Genomic DNA, 24943 nt, shown 5'->3' with positions numbered 1-24943 from the left:
GCATTTTTTGTTAAGCAATTATATATGTTCTGTGAGGCTAGTGATATGTGGATAGTTAAAATAAAAATATATATTTGGGTAATACTTAGAATAAGAATATTTATAAGAGAAATATGTATTTATATTTATTCATAAATATATTAGGTGTATTGCACAAATGTATTTTATATATATATCCATAAATATGAATACATATTTCCCAGATACATATTTCCTATATTATCAGTAGAGAAAATTTTAGAAAATAAATGACATTTTATTTTATCATGCTTTTAAAAAATTCTTTGCATATCTAAAGGAACATCAGTGCACTTAAGACAAACAAAATACGATATTTACTATTATATTTATACACAAATATATTAAAAACTTTCTTTTATAACCCTGACAATTGAAGATACATAAATTATGAAATTTGAACAACTATTGGCAAAGAACAAAGGTGATAAATCATGTTCAGGATGTTGAAAGTTATATTATCAACAGCAATCTGTAAAAGTGTTTCCATCAAGTTGAATTAGAGGTCAGATCACTAGGTCTATCAATGGTTACCACCATAGAGTTTATTTCCTAATAATATGCAGGGATACAGGGAGGCCAATTAAAACGAAAATAAAAGACAGGCTTATAAGAAACAATATAGTAAAACATACATATAAAGCAGGCTGTCAACTTATGTTTTATTTGTTTTTTCTTTTTGCTTAGGGAAAAACAGCTCACTATAAAGTATTTAAAAACGCAGCATAAACCAAATGCTTTGCTTCAGTATAGTAAAGAGAACCTCCTCTTCTTAATTTAGAAGTTGATTTTTTTTTTTTTTTTACTGATTTAACACAGATTTAAACATTAATGGCAAAAAGAAGTTTAAATATGGTTTTTAATTTCATTGAAACAATTTAATATTTCCATTCTCTATGTATTCCTTTTATTTTAATGAAAATATTTAATTCTTAATGTCTTACAAACATTTGTCATACCAAGCTCCAAGTTTTCTTGAAACTACATCTTTAAGGTTATTTCCTCATACAAATTTAAATATAGAATAAATAATATCTTTAGATATTCAAAATAATAAAAACATATGTATCTACCTTCCCTCCTGTTGAATTTCTTTCAAAATGTGTAATACTAGTAATTTGAAAGAGGACTTTTGGTTTCATCCAGAAAAAAATGTCTAAAATGTATATTTGCTTTCCTTGCAGGTGGTGGAGTTCTTTAATTTTGTTTGAAAAGTTTTTTTAGTGATAAATCATTCATCAGATATTCTGTATTTTTTTTTTTATTATGCTTTAAGTTCTTGGGTACATGTGCATAACGTGCAGGTTTCTTACATATGTATATTTGTGCCATGTTGGTGTGCTGCACCCATCAACTCGTCAGCACCCATCAATTCGTCATTTATATCATGTATAACTCCCCAATGCAATCCCTCCCCCCTCCCCCCTCCCCATGATAGGCCCCGGTGTGTGATGTTCCCCTTCCCGAGTCCAAGTGATCTCATTGTTCAGTTCCCACCTATGAGTGAGAACATGCGGTGTTTGGTTTTCTGTTCTTGTGATAGTTTGCTAAGAATGATGGTTTCCAGCTGCATCCATGTCCCTACAAAGGACGCAAAGTCATCCTTTTTTATGGCTGCATAGTATTCCATGGTGTATATGTGCCATATTTTCTTAATCCAGTCTGTCACAGATGGACATTTGGGTTGATTCCAAGTCTTTGCTATTGTGAATAGTGCCGCAATAAACATACGTGTGCATGTGTCTTTGTAGTAGAATAATTTATAATCCTTTGGGTATATACCCAGTAGTGGGATGGCTGGGTCATATGGTACATCTAGTTCTAGATCCTTGAGGAATTGCCATACTGTTTTCCATAATGGTTGAACTAGTTGACAATCCCACCAACAGTGTAAAACTGTTCCTATTTCTCCACATCCTCTCCAACAACTGTTGTTTCCTGATTTTTTAATGATTGCCATTCTAACTGGTGTGAGATGGTATCTCATTGTGGTTTTGATTTGCATTTCTCTGATGGCCAGTGATGATGAGCATTTTTTCATGTGTCTGTTGGCTGTATGAATGTCTTCTTGTGAGAAATGTCTGTTCATATCCTTTGCCCACTTTTTGATGGGGTTGTTTGTTTTTTTCTTGTATATTTGTTTGAGTTCTTTGTAGATTCTGGATATTAGCCCTTTGTCAGATGAGTAGATTGCAAACATTTTCTCCCATTCTGTAGGTTGCCTGTTCACTCTGATGGTAGTTTCTTTTGCTGTGCAGAAACTCTTTAGTTTAATTAGATCCCATCTGTCAATTTTGGCTTTTCCTGACATTGCTTTTGGTGTTTTAGACATGAAGTCCTTGCCCATGCCTATGTCCTGAATGGTACTACCTAGATTTTCTTCTAGGGTTTTTATGGTATTAGGTCTAATATTTAAGTCTCTAATCCATCTTGAATTAATCTTCGTATAAGGAGTAAGGAAAGGATCCAGTTTCAGCTTTCTACTTATGGCTAGCCAATTTTCCCAGCACCATTTATTAAGTAGGGAATCCTTTCCCCATTTCTTGTTTCTCTCAGGTTTGTCAAAGATCAGATGGCTGTAGATGTGTGGTATTATTTCTGAGTACTCTGTTCTGTTCCATTGGTCTATATCTCTGTTTTGGTACCAGTACCATGCTGTTTTGGTTACTGTAGCCTTGTAGTATAGTTTCAAGTCAGGTAGCGTGACGCCTCCAGCTTTGTCCTTTTGACTTAGGATTGTCTTGGCAATGTGGGCTCTTTTTTGGTTCCATATGAACTTTAAAGCAGTTTTTTCCAATTCTGTGAAGAAGCTCATTGGTAGCTTGATGGGGATGGCATTGAATCTATAAATAACCTTGGGCAGTATGGCCATTTTCACGATATTGATTCTTCCTATCCATGAGCATGGTATGTTCTTCCATTTGTTTGTGTCCTCTTTGATTTCACTGAGCAGTGGTTTGTAGTTCTCCTTGAAGAGGTCCTTTACATCCCTTGTAAGTTGGATTCCTAGGTATTTGATTCTCTTTGAAGCAATTGTGAATGGAAGTTCATTCCTGATTTGGCTCTCTGCTTGTCTGTTACTGGTGTATAAGAATGCTTGTGATTTTTGCTTATTAATTTTGTATCCTGAGACTTTGCTGAAGTTGCTTATCAGCTTAAGGAGATTTTGGGCTGAGACGATGGGGATTTCTAAATATACAATCATGTCATCTGCAAACAGGGACAATTTGACTTCTTCTTTTGACTTCTTCTTTTCCTAACTGAATACCCTTGATTTCTTTCTCATGCCTGATTGCCCTAGCCAGAACTTCCAACACTATGTTGAATAGGAGTGGTGAGAGAGGGCATCCCTGTCTTGTGCCAGTTTTCAAAGGGAATTTTTCCAGTTTTTGCCCATTCAGTATGATATTAGCTGTGGGTTTGTCATAAACAGCTCTGATTATTTTGAGGTACGTGCCATCAATACCGAATTTATTGAGCGTTTTTAGCATGAAGGGCTGTTGAATTTTGTCAAAAGCCTTTTCTGCATCTATTGAGATAATCATGTGGTTCTTGACTTTGGTTCTGTTTATATGCTGGATTACGTTTATTGATTTGCGAATGTTGAACCAGCCTTGCATCCCAGGGATGAAGCCCACTTGATCATGGTGGATGAGCTTTTTGATGTGCTGCTGAATCTGGTTTGCCAGTATTTTATTGAGGATTTTTGCATCGATGTTCATCAGGGATATTGGTCTAAAATTCTCTTTTTTTGTTGTGTCTCTGCCAGGGTTTGGTATCAGGATGATGTTGGCCTCATAAAATGAGTTAGGGAGGATTCTCTCTTTTTTTATTAATTGGAATAGTTTCAGAAGGAATGGTACCAGCTCCTCCTTGTACCTTTGGTAGAATTCAGCTGTGAATCCATCTGGTCCTGGACTTTTTTTGGTGGGTAGGCTATTAATTGTTGCCTCAATTTCAGAGCCTGCTATTGGTCTATTCAGGGATTCAACTTCTTCCTGGTTTAGTCTTGGGAGAGTGTAAGTGTCCCGGAAATTATCCATTTCTTCTAGATTTTCTAGTTGATTTGCGTAGAGGTGTTTATAGTATTCTCTGATGGTAGTTTGTATTTCTGTGGGGTCGGTGGTGATATCCCCTTTATCATTTTTATTGCGTCTATTTGATTCCTCTCTCTTTTCTTCTTTATTAGTCTTGCTAGCGGTCTGTCAATTTTGTTGATCTTTTCAAAAAACCAACTCCTGGATTCATTGATTTTTTGGAGGGTTTTTTGTGTCTCTATCTCCCTCAGTTCTGCTCTGAGCTTAGTTATTTCTTGCCTTCTGCTAGCTTTTGAATGTGTTTGCTCTTGCCTCTCTAGTTCTTTTAATTGTGATGTTAGAGTGTCAATTTTAGATCTTTCCTGCTTTCTCTTGTGGGCATGTATTGCTATAAATTTCCCTCTACACACTGCTTTAAATGTGTCCCAGAGATTCTGGTATGTTGTATCTTTGTTCTCATTGGTTTCAAAGCACATCTTTATTTCTGCCTTCATTTCATTATGTACCCAGTAGTCATTCAGGAGCAGGTTGTTCAGTTTCCATGTAGTTGAGTGGTTCTGATTGAGTTTCTTAGTCCTGAGTTCTAGTTTGATTGCACTGTGGTCTGAGAGACAGTTTGTTATAATTTCTGTTCTTTTACATTTGCTGAGGAGTGCTTTACTTCCAATTATGTGGTCAATTTTGGAATAAGTGCGATGTGGTGCTGAGAAGAATGTATATTCTGTTGATTTGGGGTGGAGAGTTCTATAGATATCTATTAGGTCCGCTTGGTGCAGAGATGAGTTCAATTCCTGGATATCCTTGTTAACTTTCTGTCTCGTTGATCTGTCTAATGTTGACAGTGGAGTGTTGAAGTCTCCCATTATTATTGTATGGGAGTCTAAGTCTCTTTGTAAGTCTCTAAGGACTTGCTTTATGAATCTGGGTGCTCCTGTATTGGGTGCATATATATTTAGGAGGGTTAGCTCTTCCTGTTGAATTGATCCCTTTACCATTATGTAATGGCCTTCTTTGTCTCTTTTGATCTTTGATGGTTTAAAGTCTGTTTTATCAGAGACTGGGATTGCAACCCCTGCTTTTTTTTGTTCTGCATTTGCTTGGTAGATCTTCCTCCATCCCTTTATTTTGAGCCTATGTATGTCTCTGCATGTGAGATGGGTCTGCTGAATATAGCAGACTGATGGGTCTTGACTCTTTATCCAGTTTGCCAGTCTGTGTCTTTTAATTGGGTCATTTAGGCCATTTACATTTAAGGTTAATATTGTTATGTGTGAACTTGATCCTGCCATTATGATATTAACTGGTTATTTTGCTCGTTAGTTGATGCAGTTTCTTCCTAGCCTCGATGGTCTTTACATTTTGGCATGTTTTTGCAATGGCTGGTACCGGTTGTTCCTTTCCATGTTTAGGGCTTCCTTCAGGGTCTCTTGTAAGGCAGGCCTGGTGGTGACAAAATCTCTAAGCATTTGCTTATCTGTAAAGGATTTTATTTCTCCTTCACTGATGAAACTTGCTTTGGCTGGATATGAAATTCTGGGTTTAAAATTCTTTTCTTTAAGAACGTTGAATATTGGCCCCCACTCTCTTCTGGCTTGTAGAGTTTCTGCCGAGAGATCTGCTGTTAGTCTGATGGGCTTCCCTTTGTGGGTAACCCGACCTTTCTCTCTGGCTGCCCTTAAGATTTTTTCCTTCATTTCAACTTTGGTGAATCTGGCAATTATGTGTCTTGGAGTTGCTCTTCTCGAGGAGTATCTTTGTGGCGTTCTCTGTATTTCCTGAATTTGAATGTTGGCCTGCCCTACTAGGTTGTGGAAGTTCTCCTGGATGATATCCTGAAGAGTGTTTTCCAACTTGGTTCCATTTTCCCCCTCACTTTCAGGCACCCCAATCAGATGTAGATTTGGTCTTTTTACATAATCCCATACTTCTTGCAGGCTTTGTTCATTTCTTTTTCTTCTGGTTTCTCTTCTCGCTTCATTTCATTCATTTGATCCTCAATGGCTGATACTCTTTCTTCCAGTTGATCGAGTCGGTTACTGAAGCTTGTGCATTTGTCACGTATTTCTCGTGTCATGGTTTTCATCTCTGTCATTTCGTTTATGACCTTCTCTGCATTAATTAGTCTAGCTGTCACTTCTTCCACTCTTTTTTCAAGATTTTTAGTTTCTTTGCGCTGGGTACGTAACTCCTCCTTTAGCTCTGAGAAGTCTGATGGACTGAAGCTTTCTTCTCTCATCTCGTCAAAGTCATTCTCTGACCAGCTTTGATCCGTTGCTGGCGATGGGCTGCGCCCCTTTGCAGGGGGAGATGCGCTCTTATTTTTTGAATTTCCAGCTTTTCTGCCCTGCTTTTTCCCCATCTTTGTGGTTTTATCTGTCTCTGGTCTTTGATGATGGTGATGTACTGATGGGGTTTTGGTATAGGTGTCCTTCCTGTTTGATAGTTTTCCTTCTGACAGTCAGGATCCTCAGCTATAGGTCTGTTGGAGATTGCTTGAGGTCCACTCCAGACCCTGTTTGCCTGGGTATCAGCAGCAGAGATTGCAGAATATAGAATATTGCTGAACAGCGAGTGTACCTGTCTGATTCTTACTTTGGAAGCTTCCTCTCAGGGGTGTACTCCACCCTGTGAGGTGTGGGGTGTCAGACTGCCCCTAGTGGGGGGTGTCTCCCAGTGAGGCTACTCAGGGGTCAGTGACCCACTTGAGCAGGCATTCTGTCCCTTCTCAGATCTCAACCTCCCTGTTGGGAGATCCACTGCTCTCTTCAAAGCTGTCAGAGTGGTTCGCGTCTGCTCAGGCCTCTGCTACTTCCCCTGTTGTTTTATTAGCTGAGCCCTGCCCCCAGAGTTGGAGTCTATAGAGACAGGCAGGTTTCCTTGAGCTGCTGTGAGCTCCACCCAGTTGGAGCTTCCCAGAGGCTTTGTTTACCTACTTAAGCCTCAGCAATGGCGGGCACCCCTCCCCCAGCCTCGCTGCTGCCTTTGGGTTAGATGGCCGCAGACTGCTGTGTTAACAATGAGGGAGGCTCCGTGGGCGTGGGACCCTCCCAGCCAGGTGAGTTATATATTCTTCTGGTGTGCCCGTTTGCTTAGAGCGCGGTATTGAGGTGGGAGTTACCCGATTTTCCAGGTGTTGTGTGTCTCAGTTCCCCTGGCTAGGAAAAGGCATACCCTTCCCCCTTGCGCTTCCCAGGTGAGCCGATGCCTCGCCCTGCTTCAGCTCTCCCTGGTCAGGCTGCAGCAACTGACCAGCACCGATTGTCCGGCACTCCCTAGTGAGATGACCCCAGTACCTCAGTTGAAAATGCAGAAATCACCGGTCTTCTGTGTCGCTCGCGTTGGGAGTTGGAGACTGGAGCTGTTCCTATTCGGCCATCTTGCTCCGCCCCCGATTTTCTGTATTTTTAATCGATATGTCTATTTTAAAATATTTTCTTTTTTTTTTTTTTTTTTTTTTTTGAGACGGAGTCTGGCTCTGTTGCCCAGGCTGGAGTGCAATGGCACCATCTCGGCTCACCGCAACCTCCGCCTCCTGGGTTCTAGCGATTCTCCTGCCTCAGCCTCCCTAGTAGCTGGGACTACAGGCGCCCGCCACCTTGCCTGGCTAGTTTTTTGTATTTTTTTTAGTAGAGACGGGGTTTCACCGTGTTAGTCAGGATGGTCTCGATCTCCTGACCTTGTGATCCGCCCATCTCGGCCTCCCAAAGTGCTGGGACTACAGGCTTGAGCCACCGTGCCCGGCCTAAAATATTTTCTTAACTTCATGCCAGAATGCTCAGCACTCTGGCCATTACATTTCTCTGTTAAGCAGTATCTTGAATCTTTGGAGTAGAAAACATTTAAGTAACTTCTAATTTCTGGTAACCGAATGTCATTAATAACTTTGAGGAGGAAGTGAATTATCATCACATCATTGCAAAGTTCTGGTTATGGATTTTAAATTTAAAATGTCATTTTAAATTTAAATTTAAACAGTCATTAGAAATTTAAAGTTAAATATTCTTAATATTCTTTTTGCTGACTTTCAAACGTACAATTTATTTTTCAGTCAGTCTCTCATAAGAAGTTCCAGTAAGCATTTCTCTACAAAGAATCCTCTACTTTGTCAAAAATGTTAAATGAAAATTATGATAAAGATTACTTTCAGTTTTTAAAGGAAAATTTTATAAATTTTAGTAATTGTGATCTTTACAAGGGTATTAATTTAATTTTGGAGTTTTTTGTTATTTAAGTAAAGAGGTAAATTCTGTTAAATTCAGCAATCAACATTTTACTGACCACATACTTTATATCTACTATTGGAAGGATTATGCAAGATGAATGAATGAACATGAAGATAACTAAGATTTATCATAAAATTTTAAAGAAGAGATAAAAATGTATGCACAGTTAACTAAAATTGGAATAAGAAATACTGATATAGCATTTTGTAAATATAGAGTAGATAACAACGTTATTTCTGACTAGGATATTAACCATGGTATTCTTTGGACAGGCAGTTCTCTGGATTATGGGTAAAAGCCTTAAAAGGAAATTGGAGTGAAGATTATCTCAAATAGCTAGAATGCACGGATCAGGAAATTTAGATGGCAAAACATGGAGCTGTTCTGAAAATAAATAAATAAATAAATAAAAAACTGCTGGCAGTACAGTTTAGTGGAGGAGTGGAAGTATAAGTTGAGTGATGAACAAAAAGCAAAAACAGACAAAAAAAAAACCGACGACTCCAACAAACACCTAAAAACAAACAGGATTGGAGGGGACACTTAGCAAATTTAGAAATTTATTCTGAAGAAGGAGTTGGGGCACAGTGAAAGAGTCTGTTTTATAATATTTCCCCTAAACATGAATGTGATAATCACAGTGGATTATTTAGAAAGCACATTAAATATTCAAAATATAGGACACAAATCTATACTCAGAGGCTAAGGTGACATTGTGGGCTTTTGAGCAAAAATAATACTAAAATAATGAAATAACAATGTAAACAGTGGTTAGGTGGCAATCTCCAAGCTGGAGATAAAGTGATCTTGAACTGTCATAGTGTCGTTGGAAATGAAAAGGAAGAAATACAAATAAGAGAAGTTGATATTTTTTAAATGTGTTGATTACACACTAAATCTACTTTCTAAAATAGTGATTTCAATAACCCACAAGTAAAGGGAATAATTATTAAAAATATACCAAGTCCAGTATTAATTCATTTACATAGTGTCTTATTAAATTAATACAACATCCCTGTGACAAATACTGTTATTTGTCTGATGTTTATAAAAGACACATTTGAGTTTAGATAAACAACATGTCAAAGTCAACAGTTAGTAAATAGAAAAGTGAAATTTCAAATTCCAAATGCCTGATTTCATATCCCCTTCCAAAATGACACTATATTGTCTGTGAAAAATAGGTAAATCACATGTGCTCTAGTCAGTTTTTGCTACTGTAACAAAATACCCAAAACTGGGTAATTTAGAAAAAAAATAACAAAAACAAAAAAACCACCAGAAAATATTTTCTTACAGTTTTGGAGGCTAGGAAGTCCAAGATCAAGGTGCTAGCAGGTTCTGTTGTCTGATGAAGGCTGCTGTTTGCTTCTAAGTTGGCACATTGTTGCTGCGTCCTTCAGAGGAAAGGAATGCTCTGTGTTCTATCTGGGGGAAGGCAGAAGAGCAAGAGGTTGAAACACTGTGTAAAGCCTCACTTACCTCTTTTATAAGGACCTTAGTTCCATTCACAAGGGAGGAGCCATCCTGGCTTAATCACCTCTGAAAGGCTCCACCTCTTAACGCTGTCACATTGGCCCTTAAGTTTCAATACCTAAATTTTAGGGGGGACACATTTGAACCATAGCAATGTGTGAGATTACAGGATGATGCACAAAAGTATCATAACTGTAATGATGATGAAATTTGATGTAGATTATACTGAAGTTCCAAGGTAATTTCTCTGAAAATAAACAACATGAATTTTTATAATATATAAGGCAAAAACTAAAAATTTAAGTAAAATGTTAATAATAGTTAAAAGTATTGAGTAGTTTGACAAAAATTAGGCACTATTTTAAGCTTTCTACATCCTCATGTAATCTTTATCATAGATGCATAACTTATTATTGCATTTACAGATGATAAAATTAAGACACACAGTGATTAGTTAAGTGGTTAATACTTAACAAAGGGAAGAAGTGGCAGAACCAAAACAAGGTCTAGGTCTAGTACATTAGAGTCTGTTACCTTCGGGTAATAATGTCTTCCTGAACAGAAAATTAAATCATTTTCTCCCTTTCAGATATTGAAGGGATCAAGAAAATAATGAATCAGAAAACTGTAGTGACACTAAAAATAAATTTAATTTCTAATGCTCTTGCAGAAGGAAAACCAGATAATTTCATCAACTCATAAATTGTTACCAGACTTAATGCCTGAGTATGAGAGTCAGGTTGATTACATATGGAGTATTTGTTATACAGCTTTATACATTTTATCATTTCCTCTGAATAATATGGAAAAACTTGAAAATTCGTTTTTTTCATACAACACAGGAAAAATGAGAAACAAATAGACATAGTGAAGTGAGGTTAGATTCACAACACAATATTATAAGAACAGTCCTTGTCCAACATGGTGAAACCCTGTCGCTACTAAAAGTACAAATTTACGTGGGCATGGTGGTGCACACCTGTAGTCCCAGCTACTCAGGAGGCTGGGCAGGAGAATCAATTGAATGCGGGAGGTGGAGGTTGCAGGAAGCCAAGATTGCGCCGCTGCACTCCAGCCTGGTGACAGAGCGAGACTCCTCAAAACAGACACACACACAAAAAACAGGCCTACATTTACAGAGGAGAATTGTTTTATCTAATTTAAATGAAATGTGATTGTATATCTGAAATCATATATTAAATAGAAAATGTAAGAAGAAAACACATGAAGCTCAAGACTGAAAACTCCAAAATCAAAGACAGAAATAGCATAAGTAATAACACACCTAACTGTGGATGCCCGGTCCTCTTATTTCCAAGCATCTCATCAGAATGTTTTTTAGTATTAATATTGACATGGGAATTACAATTGTGTTAGAACTTGTTTCCATTGCTTTGAGATAGTCTCCCAGTGAAATTAGGTATTTCTGTAACAACTCTACGGAGAGCACTTCAGAACATTTTCTTGCAGCAGGCATTTAAGAATATATATGGACAGTCACCATGTGAAATTTAGTCCAGAAAATTCCACTTACACAAAATAGTGCTTTAAAGCCCCATGTCAGGTTTTAAGTTCTAATTGATATTCTTGGCTTCCTGAATACCAGATAATTCTCTGTCTTCTTAAATCTGCCTCCACCCCTGCAGGTGTTCTATAAGTCTTATTATGCCTGAACATGCTCTCAACTTCAAGATCTCCAAATCTAAAATTATACTTTCTGATGATAAACCTGTCTTCATATTATAATTGCCATATTTCTTAACATCTATTGACCTTCATCATTAGTTTATCACCATTTGCCATTCTTTGACTGTGCACTGTTTTGGTAACCCAACCCCGCTACTGACTTTCCTTGTCCTGAGTCAATGAGAAAAATAATGGTTAGTCATTTGAAAACATCTTTTTTTTTTTTTTTTTTTTTGCCACTTTAAGAATACCACATTTCTATGACTTTCTGTCATTGCTGTCTAGCAAATCCTCACTTTTGAGTTTTTCTCACTTTCATTTCTGTTTCTGTTCTTAGATAAGTACAATCCTGCAAAGCCACACTTATTAGAGCCAGTAAGTGGGTGGTAACGTAATTGAATGTCTAAATCTGAACCTCTTTTTATTTTTGAAAATGCAAGAGGATACTATAAAACTGGTGTAAATCAGCCCTGTCTCAGAGAAACCAGGATAGATTATCATCCTAATATCATCCTGAATATATAAAAGACAAATTTACGAGAAAAAAACAACCCCATCAAAAAGTGGGCAAAGGATATGAACAGACATTTCTCAAAAGAAGACATGCATATAGCCAACAGATACATGAAAAAATGCTCATCATCACTCGCCATCAGAGAAATGGAAATCAAAATCACATTGAGACACCATCTCACACCAGTTAGAATGGCATTCGTTAAAAAGTCAGGAAACAACAGTTGTTGAAGAGGATGTGGAGAAATAGGAACACTTTTACACTGTTAGTGGGATTGTAAACTAGTTCAACCGTTATGGAAAACAGTATGGCGATTCCTCAAGGATCTAGAACTAGAAATACCATTTGACCCAGCCATCCCATTACTGGGTATGTACCCAAAGGATTATAAATCATGCTGCTATAAAGACACATGCACATATATGTTCATTGTGGCACTATTCACAATAGCAAAGACTTGGAATCAACCCAAATGTCCATCAGTAACAGACTGGATTAAGAAAATGTGGCACATAAACACCATGGAATACTATGCAGCCATAAAAAAGGATGAGTTCGTGTCCTTGGTAGGGACATGGATGCAGCTGGAAACCATCATTCTCAGCAAACTATCGCAAGAACAGAAAACCAAACACCGCATGTTCTCACTCGTAGGTGGGAATTGATCAATGAGATCACTTGGACATGGGAAGGGGAACATCACACAGTGGGGCCTATTATGGGGAGCGGGGAGCAGGGAGGGATGCCATTGGGAGTTATCCCTGATGTAAATGACGAGTTGATGGGTGCTGACGAGTTGATGGGTGCAGCACACCAATATTGCACAAGTGTACATATGTAATAAACCTGCACGTTGTGCCCATGTACCCTAGAACTTGAAGTATAATAATAAAAAAAAGTAAAATAGCAAATATATATATATATATACACACATATATATATATGATATTTTCCCAACCCATTGATATCATCCAAGAATTTATCCTTGGTTTTATATACATCTGTCCACGTTGGGCTTGCTTATCCATAATGATAGATTCAGGTATTTCTTGTCACGTCCTCATCCCTTTCTTTTCTTTTCTTTCTTTCTTTTTTTTTTTTTTTTTTTTTTTGTTTTTTGAGACAGAGTCTCACTCTGTTGCCCAGGCTGGAGTGCAGTGGCATGATCTTGGCTCACTGCAAGCTCCACCTCCCGGGTTCATGCCATTTTCCTGCCTCAGCCTCCCAAGTAGCTGGGGCTACAGGCAATCATGCCTGCCACCATGCCTGGCTAATTTTTTGTATTTTTAGTAGAGATGGAGTTTCACCGTGTTAGCCAGGATGGTCTTGATCTCCTGACCTCATGATCTGCTCACCTCAGCCTCCCAAAGTGCTGGGATTTTACAGGCGTGAGCTACCATGCCCGGCCCACGTCCTCATCCCTTTCTGTGGATGTGCTGGTTGAGACATATATATGTATACATTAATACAGATAAGCATATATAATTGTATATGATTATGTATTGTCCTATAATTAAAATATGATTATATATCATTGATTATATATGATTATATACATGATCAACTATGTTATATATAATCAACTATATATGATTATATATGATCAATTTATGATTATGATTATAATCGATTATATGATTTTATATACATAATTATATATATATATATAACAAATTTTGTAATGAAGATATAATGTTAGAAAGTGAAAAGCTAAATTTACTTTGGGATTGAGCTTACAAATTTTACTATTTCTGTTTTTAAAGTGACTATATTTTCTTATTCATGCTTAGTTGTGAAACCTTGGATTAATCTTAAAAATTCTTCCTTTCAGTATCTCCACATAAAATTAGCCATCAAGTCTGTAAATTTTTCTTCCACCATATTCCTCAAACTACTCCCCAGTTATGCATTATTAATAATACTGTATCAGTTAGTCCTAAACAGTACTTCTGCCAGATTAATCTTCTTGAAGCCTGCGTCCAATCATTTCAAGCCGTTGAACTATGTAAGAACCTTTATATAGTGTCTTCTTTTGGAATCTGACTGAAGTACATCCTCCTTAGCTTTGTATCTGTGGCTTTTCCTTTCTCTGGCCCCAAAATGTACTCTCCATTGCTTTCTCTCCCAATATTCGAAAATAGAAATCTCATACATTAGTGAGATCAGATGCTATGTTCATTTTGTTCCAACCTCCAGGCACCTTCCCTGTTGAAATTCCACATTCTTAATGACTATCGTAGTCAATCTCTTCCATGAGAAATGGTTTACTATCTTATCAGATATAAAACCTCCTTTCTTTAATTCCCAATAGCATTCTGCTTAGTTATTTTATTCTGTCTCATAAGCATTATTTGTGTACCTGTTTTATCCTTCTCATAAACTGCTATTTTCTAAAGGATCTGACAGGTTTGAACACTGGAACATCATGGTTACTAATATCAGACAATCATTAATTACTGTTAAAAGTATTGTACAAATGTGACTGAATATTTTAGAGTTATTTGTGTGACTGTAATGTAAAAATATTACTAGATTTCTCTGCAAACAAAGCTCTTTCCAGCAGTCAGGTAGCAAGCATCATTACACAAAATAAATAGTTGAACCGACTGATGCATGAAGAAAGTAAAGACTTTACTCATGGGCAAATCCTAGTCCCTGGTAGGGCTGGAAGAAGACACAGTCGTTGAAATCCTCTTTTCCTGTTCATTTTAAATAGAGCCCTCTATATGCATGCAAAGTGCTGCAATCATTAATTAAGTAGATTCAGTCTCTCATTTTCCTTAAATCATCACTGATTTGAGCTCACTGTTTTCTCAATTTAGGCCTAAGAAAATTATGGCCAGATATTCATTCTCCAATTAACCTAAAAGTGAACTGTATTTCATTGCTTGTAGGATGGTATGGGAAATCTGAGAGTCACCAAGAAGGGAATCCGACTTGAAGGTATATCTGAGTTTCTACTTCCATTGTATGTGAAAGAAATTCATTCTCGAAAGGTATGTGATACTGGCTTTGGTTTACTCTAAAAGATAATTTAGAGGTTATGTTTTAGCTTGAAATAGCAGGATAGAATCCCCTTATCTCTTCAGCATGTGTTTAGCTTCCCTAAGCTAAACACCTATGTTTAGAAATCAAATGATAAAATAATTGAAAATCAGTGGAGGTTGGTTTCAACCCGACAAATGTTAGAGAACCATTCTGAACTAACCTGCAGTGTTGCTTTTACTGCTCTGTAAAATGTGCCTCTCTATTTTCACTGGAAATTAAAATATAAAGTTATAGTAAATCCAAAGGGGGCATTTGATATGTCTTGAATATTTTTTTCAAAAAGGAACTGATTTGAATTAATGATTTTAATTCAACATATTATATATCTCATAAGCTTTAATAGACATGCATTTTCTAAAAGAAATGACAAAGAATTTTAATGTAGAAATTAAATTTATTTCTGGATGTACATTATGCAAAACAAGTGAGAATATCCTTCAAATATGTGTGTGTTCACATGTGCTACCTGTGTTTTATCTCTTACAAGCATGCTAAAAATTAATATTGTAGCTTAGATTTTGTTCATTTTGGCTTATGTACATTGCCTCTCAGAAGGTAGTAAATATCTTGGATATATCAAAAACTTACTAGAATTTTTCCTATCTCCTATTACATATCCCCCCGAGCTATATGTATATTTGTGGAAATAAGTTTAAGATAGAAATAATGGGAATTGTGTTATATAAAAGTTGAAAAAGGGTTATACTTATTTCATAAATATGAAAGTCTATTTTAGGCTAAAATAATGTTTTAATATTTTAATTGATGTAGAAGATTAGCATATGGGTTGCATAGTGAGCCATAATTTGAATAATTTGTATCAAAGTTATTTTTCCTTAAATATCAAAATAAAAACAGAACAAAAGATTGCTTTTCATAAAACATTTAATTAGGATAACTATATTAACTTCAAATTTCTTTTTTAAAATATGAAAACTGATACAGCTTCTAATATACTGTATTGACTCTATTCTGGTACTAGAAATTTTATTTTGATATTAATTTACTTTCCGGGTATCGGTCAGACAAGTAACACAGTAGACAGATTTATGAATACCTGACCTTACATCATTAAACGTTAAAAAAGTATTAAATTTAAAATAAAAAGTTTAGTTATTTTGCTTTATTTTGTTTTTGTGAAAAGGAAAAACAGAAAGCATGGTTACATATATTAGCGTATTACTTTGATTGAAAGTCATCGTCTTTGACAATTATTTACTGAGTTATTGTGTTCGGCACTATTAAATAATGCAGTATTTGAAGGAATTAAAACTTATACATGGAAATCAAGAAGCTGCTTAACATAGGAAGCAAGTGGGACTAAGCATAGGCCAAAACTTCTCTGAAAATGCCTCCTATTGTTAAGTCCAGGGACAGGAGAAATGATTTATCTCTGAAGTCATTTAGATGCATTTGTAGTGGCTACCTGGGAACAAGATTTAAATGATTGTGAAACCCTCTACGATCAGGCAGGTTGTAGAATTTATCTTCTCAGCCAGGACATTTCTGAGAGCATAATGATAGGTGTCAAATTAAGTTTCTCTTGAGAAACAGGAATATGTGTGGATTCCACCTATGGACCATAGAGGATAGAGTGCACTAACATTATAGCATGAAAGTGTGAAGTGGGGCCACTTGCACTTCCTAATTTCCATCCCTGAGAAAGCTAACTCCATGTTCACAAGCATTTCCAAAACCTACTGTATTGACTGAAGAATATGTGCTCCCCTTCACGTCCCAACCCTGATGCTGGTCCTTCCTGTGTCTTCCTTCATTATTGTTTGTCTCCCTATAACTACGAAGCATGGGAAAGGCAGGCACATTGGTAGCCAGACAGGAAATCTGGTGCAAGAACAGAAGTAGGAGCGGACTCATACACTTCTTGGAAAATTCTCTCCACATACACTTCAAAAATAAATATGTAAGAAATCTCCAGACTGCTTTCCACAGTGGCTGAACTACTTTATGCACCTAAAAGTTGGATAAATATTTAAAATAAAGAGGAAAATATATTTTATAAGCGCCTCTCACATTATGATTCACTTGTCCATGAATGCCTTTTTAATTCTAGAAAGCCAGCCCCAATTTCTCTTAGCCTTAGTTTGCTCATCATTAAGTGAGTTTGGTACAAACTTATCAAAGTACTTAACTCATAGGTTAAGGTAGAACACAAACATTTCAGTAACGGAAGTAGAAATGGGATTTTTAATTTTAAAAATTCTGTTATATGTTTCAGTCTTTTCACACATTTTCATAGAGTCAACAATTTTATGATAAAATTCCAAAGTTCCTGTAGTTGTACGGTAAGGAAATCTATTAGAAAACCTAAAAGGCACTTTGGAAGATTTGATGAAGCTGAGAGAAAAAAACCTGCTGGGTACAGGAATTTTGATTTCTGTGTGTGATTGTGTATGTTTAGCCTTCATTAATGCCACCCTGTTGCTGTCTTTAAATTTAGCCAGTATTCCCCTCTGACATACAGAATTTTCTTAAAGTTACTTTGTGGTAATGCAGGCATTTAGTCCTACACATGGGAAGATAATAAAGATATTTCTATTGGACAGAAAATGCAGTCGCCCATAAATGCACATTTAGTCACCTAACCTAATCCACTATGGCCTGGACCAACTTTACAAGCTCCTCTCACCCTCTCCCCATCACTAAATATCTACAGATATTTAGATATCTAAGTTCTATTATTAGCCTTAGCAATTTATACCCTTTTTCATGCTTTTCAAAAATTAACCTTTTCTAAGTTGTCCAACAAAATTGTAAACAAAAAACATATCATAGTATATCCAGGAAACATCTTAGAATTCAATGTATTTTTCAAAATTAACATTATTCTCAGGGAAGATTACTATAGAACATTTATGAAGTTAAATATGTAATGCTATTCAGAGAAGAACAATACAAAGCATGCGTAACTTGGGCTAGTTTATATAAATGGTAATGATTATAACATTCTGCATCCATTTTTAAGGCACTTGGTCCAACTTTAGGCCAAAACATTTAAAATATCAGGAATTTAGGACACCTAATCTTCAAGCTTTTTAAAAAACGTAACTGAAGTATGTTTCCCAAGGTTACACGAGTCCAAGGTAGTCATGTGGTCAAATTACATGCATTTAACTACTTCTAACCAGCAAAATTTGCATCATGTAGTTCTTCAGAACCTCTTGGCTGAGACGAACTGAACAAGCCTCTTGGTTTGTTTGTTTCCTGTTCAAGGATTGTTAGTTGAGGTGGTATCTCAGCACTACCACTGATCCCAGCTTCCTACATGGCAGACTGTTCATGGTGACAGAGGAACTACTGCCAGATAATTCAAATTCTAGTAACTGCACAGTTAAGCAAATAAGTCTTGAGTTCTCAGGACACCAGTATTAGCAGAGGTGAGCAAAAGGCTCTGTTTTTCCCATCATGTCCATTTCACTGTGATGTCAACCCAGTTCTTGGTTCCACCTGTTTTGCACCTTGTATGTTCAATTATTCTTTATAGAATTCAGACACAAAGCCATGGGGCCAGGCGAGCACAGCACATGTCTTTTTACATGATTACATGGCATGCTAATCTCCTCACCCTTTCATTTAGGTATCGTAGCAAATCTCCTCTATTTAGATTTCTTTCTTTCATACAAGCTAATTCATATACGTAGATATCTGAAGGCTTTCCTAATCGTTTTATTATCATGGTTATCATTATCCTATTAGATTTGTAATGCAGATAAAGTTTATGCTTTTAGTAATCACTTTAGTCAAGTTTTAAAAAGACACAAACCACTCCAAAGTCTTTACACTCAGAAAAAAAAAAATACTGTTAACATTTCATGAATATATCACAACTCTAAAATTATATATTTGCACAAATAAAAGAATAAATATAGATACGTGAAGGCTATTTGTAATTAATATATGTGATTTAATAGAAAAAATAATAAATTAGAAAATGGCTGAACTTAAATATTTCTTTACCGCAGAACCTTTTAAAATAAAACTTGTCTTTTTGGTTAAGAATAAAAGATTATAAATACCACTAAGAAGCTGGATGCTTTAGCTCCATGTTTTAATTTCAGACAGCATTTGTTAACTCCCTGCAGTGTAAATGGAGATGATTAGCTGCTCTCCAGTTTGTCCTCACTTCTCTTCATTTCCAGTTTGTTGATAATTATATTACTTTAACTTTGTCAGAATTCATAATATTTACATTCCGTTCTGCAACTTTAACGGCGTTGGGTCTTTGGCCTTGATTCTACATATAAATGGCTGCAGTTACACATCATCTCTAGTCTTCTTTATATTATGGATTTTCCATTTCTCAGTTCATTAGTCAAATCTTTCCTTCCTTCCTTGTATTCTTCATTAGTTTTGTTTGCTAGTTTTCATTCGTTTTATTTACCTGCATGGGGGATTTTCCGGGACAAGCCAGAAAATTTGCTAGGCTGATTCTAAAAGAACTGTAACAGTGCTAGTTGGTTTTTTAATCCTTGAAATATTTCATGCTTCGGGTGTCTGACTGTTGCCTTTATTCTTTTCTGGGAGTGTTATTAATGGTTCATGCCTTCCTTGCCTCAGATTTGGGAACGCACTTCTCTATTAAGTCCAAGCACTGAATACTGCCGTAAGAAATCTGAGGGCACCCTGGTATTTTTCTCCTTTTGATGACATGAATGTTCTGCTTGGATGCCTGCTGTATTTTTACTGTTTCACTTTTTTCATTTCAGAGAAATTTTACCTATTTTGTCACTTAATAGCTTTTCAGTTTTGTGTGTTGGTTTCTTCTACTTCAGAGAGAAAGCAATAATTCTTACGTTAGGTCATCTTTGTTCCCCACAGCCATCATAATTTCATGAATAATTTTTAACTCTATATTTTTCCTCTAAATACAAGTAACTGTCATCTAGAGTTTTTCTATGATTCCATTCTTTCTTTTTTCAAATAAATTTTGCCCTCACACTCTCTAATTCATATATTTTTTGTATAATAGTGAATCTCAGAATTTTCCTTTGGTCTGCAGTCTTCCTTTTATCTTATAATGATGTTTTACTGTCTGTGAATTTGGTTTTATTAAAACTATGTAGTATTTAAGTTTAATGATAGAAGCACTTTTCTTACTTAGTTTGATTACTCCTGATGAGTTACAATTTGAGGTGGGGGGCTACTGTCTAGCTCTTTTGTTTGTTTTGCTGGAGAGATCGTAGTTGGAAAGGGAAAGGCAGACTGTGACTGTTCTGTCTCTTCTGAGGTTTTGAGGTGTTTCTAAATGATTTGTGCCAACCAGTTATGGATTTTAATTCCATGGTTCTTAGCTGCACTTTCTATCCTATAGAATACTTCCATGGTGTACACAGTGCTCAATACTTAGGAGATTTTTCTAGCACTCTCTATATACTATCTGCTTTTCCTCTATCCAGATTAGTTTATTTGAGCTTGACTTTCGTGAATATGTTTCTGGAGATATGGGTTAGGGTACGGTAGGGATTCATGGTATACGGTGCTATGAAATAATCTTTTTTTTTTTTTTTTTTTTTGACTTTTGCTTTTTCTGTTTTATACCATAAACTTGTATTAAGAAATTGTTGGTTGTTTGAAAAAATTTAAAGAAGTAATTGTTAAAGAGTGAGGGAGATTTGTAAAAACCTTTCTGGAGTTTGATGTATTAGGTAGGATCCTTTCTTTCTCCGTCTCTTTCTTTTCTTGCCCTTCTCCCTCTTCTTCCTGTTTCTCTCCTTTTCTCTTCCCCTCCTTCTTGCCCTTCCTCCTCCTTCTTTCTTTCTTTATTTTGAAAAACCAATAGTCCCCAATACCGTAATTGGAGTAGTCTTTTTTTTACTGAATTGAAATACAACCTTTCTTATACAGTGTCTTCTCAAGCATAAACAGATTTATTTCCAGTAACTCTATGCTGTTCTATTGATATACTTGCAAGAAACCGAAAGTCTAGCTGTAAAATTTTTTTTTTCTAATTGATAGAGTGAGTTCTTTGTTTTTGCTACTTTTGAAAAGCTTTTGCCTATTGTGCACTTTCTTCTCAAAATAAACTTAATAATCAGTTGTCAAGTTTCATAAAAATTTCTGTTGGGAAGTTAATTATGGTTATATTTAATTTTTGGAGAAGGACATCTTTATGTTAGGTTGGTGCAAAAGCAATTGCAGCTTTTGCTATGATCTTTATGGCAAAAATCACAGTTACTTTTGCACCAAGCTGATAATATTGAGTCTCCTTATCTAGGAACATGGCTCTTTTCTCATTTGTTTCTAAACCTCTTTTGTGTTGTTCAGAAACATTTCTTAACAATCTTCTCCTTATAAGCATTGCATATTTCCTGTTAGTCATTTAGCATTTTTATTTTTAATTATTTTTATTCCTGACCAAACATTGCACTAAATGTTTTACATGTGTTAGCTCATTTAATCCTCACTATTTGATGGGCATTATTGTCAAGGAGAGTATGATTTGAAAGTAGAGTCAAAGGAATTGATGGCAGATTTGCATATGGTATATTAAGAGGAAGAGAAAATGTAACATGATATGAAGATTTTTTGGTCTCAGCAATTGCCACTAATCACTGCAAAGAAGAATTGGGAATGTAGGGGTGGGGGTAGGTTAGGAACACAGCTGTGGAACTATTAATTTTGTCTAATAGATGAGCATGCTGGTGGACATATGAGTCTAGATTTCACGTTGGAAGTGCAGGGTGTGTGTGTGTGTGTGTGTGTTATAAATGAGATTGGACAGGAATACCAAGGAAGTAAGAATAGATGGGAAATATAAGATGACCATGGAATGAATTATTGGGCACTCTAATATTGAAGAGTTTGAGAAGAGTGAAAGAGCCAGTCACGGTCTAAGAGGGAAAGGCCAGTGAGATAGGTCAAGAAGCCAAAAGAATATAGTATCCTGGAAGCAGAGAGAAGAAAGATGAAAGTGTTTCCAGGTTGAAAGAGTGAAAAACAGCCTCTGATAGGTCGAGTAACATGGAGACTACAAATCATTCCTTCTACTATTAACCTGATTATACTTTAGTCAGGGATAAATGTTATCATATAAATTACAGTTTAGTCAGGTATGTTTTTTCACATATTTGTAGATATCTATCAAGATGATTTTTAATCATTTTTGTTATTTAATATATTGAGTAAACGACATGAAAAGATACGCAAATGGTGATGTATCTTTTCTTATTGGGATGAACTTTTCTTGTTCATGAGGTAGCAGTCTTAATAAGCTGTTGAATTAAGTTTATTAATACTTTACTGTGAATTATTGCATATACTCAGTTTTAGTTTTTTTCTCTTTTTTTTTTTCTTACTTTTCTCTTAATATTTCATTAAATCCAGTCATTGAGAGACTTTAATTTTGGTCCTATACATTACATCAATTTTAGTAAGACAGGATTACTTGTCCTTAAAGGTATTATTTAATTCCATCATGAAATTGCCTAGTCATGGAGACTCTTCTGAGGCAAAATATTTGACTAATTTTCTAATTTTTTATATGAAAACTGTTCTGTAATATTCTAAATCAACACAACTCGCTTTTATTACATTTTATTTTCATACAAAATTTTCCCTTTACACAGACATATCATTTAATACCTAATATTGCCTTTTTGCATTTTTCCTTTTTATTTAAACATTCTGAACAGTCAATTGTCTTCCTACTATATTTTTTTTTACTTAGAAAGAGTTTTAGTTTTAATCAATTAAATATTTTTTATATTTTTGAATTCCTTTTTCTACTTTTCTTTTTTATATTATTGTCATTTTTCTGATTTATCAAATTTAATGCTTGAATATTCTGTTTTCAATATTTTCTATTTCAAGTAAATCTGCCTTAGGCCCTGAAGTTCATATCAACTGTTTAGGCCACATCTCATATGTCTAATAATATACTCTGACTTTTTTTATTTATAAGTGAGTCCTAATATTTACTTTGATTTTCTTCTTACTCAAAAGTGGTTCTAAAAGGAAGTTAACTATTAAATTGTGCATGGGTTAACTTTGCTTTGGCTGTTTTGTTATCCTTATCCCCTTGCATCAAACACAACTTCCATTTGCTTCATAATCTTCAGAGTTTTAAATTTTTAGTTTGCTATTTCACTATAGTGCTGACCTAGAAATAACCCAGGGGACATGTCTATTTTGGTTACCAAATTATTACCCAGCCAATAACCTATAGCAAGGCAATCAAAAACAAATATGTGCTGTTGTTAATGATTTCTACACAACATAGTATGTTAAGCTTTAATTGGATTTGAATTTGATTTCACAACAACCCTGTCAGGTGGACAATGTAGATCGTTTTATTCCCATTTTGCAGATGAGTCACTGGAGACTTAGGAAGTATAAGTGATGCGTCCAAAGTTTCAGGACTCCAAGGTGAGCCAGAATTCAAACCTCAAGTCACTTCTTCCTCTGTACACCTTATCTGAATAAAAGTAGATTCTACATTGTGTGCCTGTAAATAGACTATTTTAATTAATCTATAGCAAATATTTACACTATTTCTGACAGCATTAGACATAATGGGACTTGAATGTTTGCAATTTTGATAAACTTAGCCTATTTATGTTCCATTTTGCAAACATTTGCAAATAATTCATCTAAACCTCTTTCTAGGGGTTGCATGCATCCTGCTGGTTAAGAGACACCCAGTGGTGAACATAGAAAAGGTAGCACTCGTTTGCATAATACAATGCTTTTTAATATTTTTAGAGCCAGACATCTTTAATTGGGTCCACTAAAAGCTGAGGAAAATATGTAAATATAAACATAAATAAATTAAATCTTTATGCAAATTTATGTGGCTCAGATATGCCCTGGAACCAACCCATGTACCCACTGATGTAAACTCTGAAACCATTCACATACCTACTGATTTTAGTTCAAATTCTTTTTAACATTATACTTTGCAATTTACAAAGCATTTTGATTCTTATGACTGTATTTAATCCCTAATGCTAGACATAGGAAGATATCGTCTTGTATATGGCAACTCACTTGCCTCAAATCATGCAACCTAAACGTCAATGCTATGACTGGAATGAGATCTTTCAATGCTGATTCGTTGCTTTTTAACAATTCACACTCTACAAAATATCTTTTTTACATATTCTTCAGGAAAAGAAAATCTGTCTTTCGATTTATATCAGTTGAATGCTGAACTGCAACCTTAGAAGAAAGTATGCAATAGTTTCAGCACTTTGGACCAGGTTAGGAGTGGGGGAAAAAAAAAAAAAACAATGCTATGGTAGAAGACCCTCATTAAAACTGGGAGACAGTTTGAAGTTCCTAAATAATATGTGTAGGCAAGCTTGGTTGCAGAGGTACAATATTCTTTGGACTTAAAAACAAACAAAAAAGCATGTCAGGGCAGCTTTAAAAGGAGTTCTTCTTACTGTGTATTTTTTTCTGGAGATTACACCATTGTCTATCACTGGTGAGATCTCTCAGACACTACTGAAGCCTTACAAGAAATGAAGATTCGTTCATCACCTCAAATTTAATTGCCCTTATAAACAAATACTTTAAGAATTACCTGTGGTTTTTCATCTTTGTCTCCACCAACACACACACACACACACACACACACACACACACAGAGAGAGAGAGAGAGAGAGAGAGAGAGAGAGAGAGAGAGAGAGAGAGAGAGAGAGAGGATATAACCCTATACTTTTGTCTTTCCCCAAGAAAGATGAGAGATGATGATACAGCAGACCTAGAACAAAAGGGAAGCTTTTGCTCAGATTGCTATTCTGTATCTGCTCAGATTGCTATTCTGTAAAGTACCAGATTTGTGTGAATAACAACCTATTGCAGAGAATCTGTAACAGCAAAGTATTAAGAAAAGGGTAACACTGAGATGCTAGCCAATATTACGTAACTTTAAATTCCTTAAAATAATGTAATATAGCAATGTCATTCATTGTTAAGAGTTT

General features: G+C 35.6%; 1 protein-coding gene and 1 non-coding gene across 7 annotated transcripts in view; one reads left to right on the top strand and one right to left on the bottom strand.

Moving 5' to 3' along the window:
- The window catches only part of SGCZ (sarcoglycan zeta), a 1206077-nt gene that overhangs the window by 965393 nt on the left and 215741 nt on the right, over window positions 1-24943 (top strand). For 5 of the 6 annotated variants that reach the window (XM_030937797.1, XM_030937796.1, XM_030937794.1 and 2 more), the window contains one exon: window positions 14849-14950. The exons of the other annotated variant lie outside the window; for it this stretch is intronic. In XM_030937797.1, coding sequence (XP_030793657.1) covers window positions 14849-14950 — 102 coding nt within the window. The remainder of the gene's footprint in view (window positions 1-14848; window positions 14951-24943) is intronic. 6 annotated transcript variants of the gene reach the window in all.
- LOC115899794 lies at window positions 19409-19470 on the bottom strand. Its single transcript, XR_004059398.1, has one exon. It is a non-coding gene; the product is annotated as a U7 small nuclear RNA (small nuclear RNA).

This window comes from Rhinopithecus roxellana, chromosome 9 (assembly GCF_007565055.1).
Source record: "Rhinopithecus roxellana isolate Shanxi Qingling chromosome 9, ASM756505v1, whole genome shotgun sequence".
NCBI classification, from domain to species: domain Eukaryota; kingdom Metazoa; phylum Chordata; class Mammalia; order Primates; family Cercopithecidae; genus Rhinopithecus; species Rhinopithecus roxellana.
Note: the sequence above shows the minus strand (reverse complement) of the source record. Positions and strands in the feature narration are given on the sequence as shown.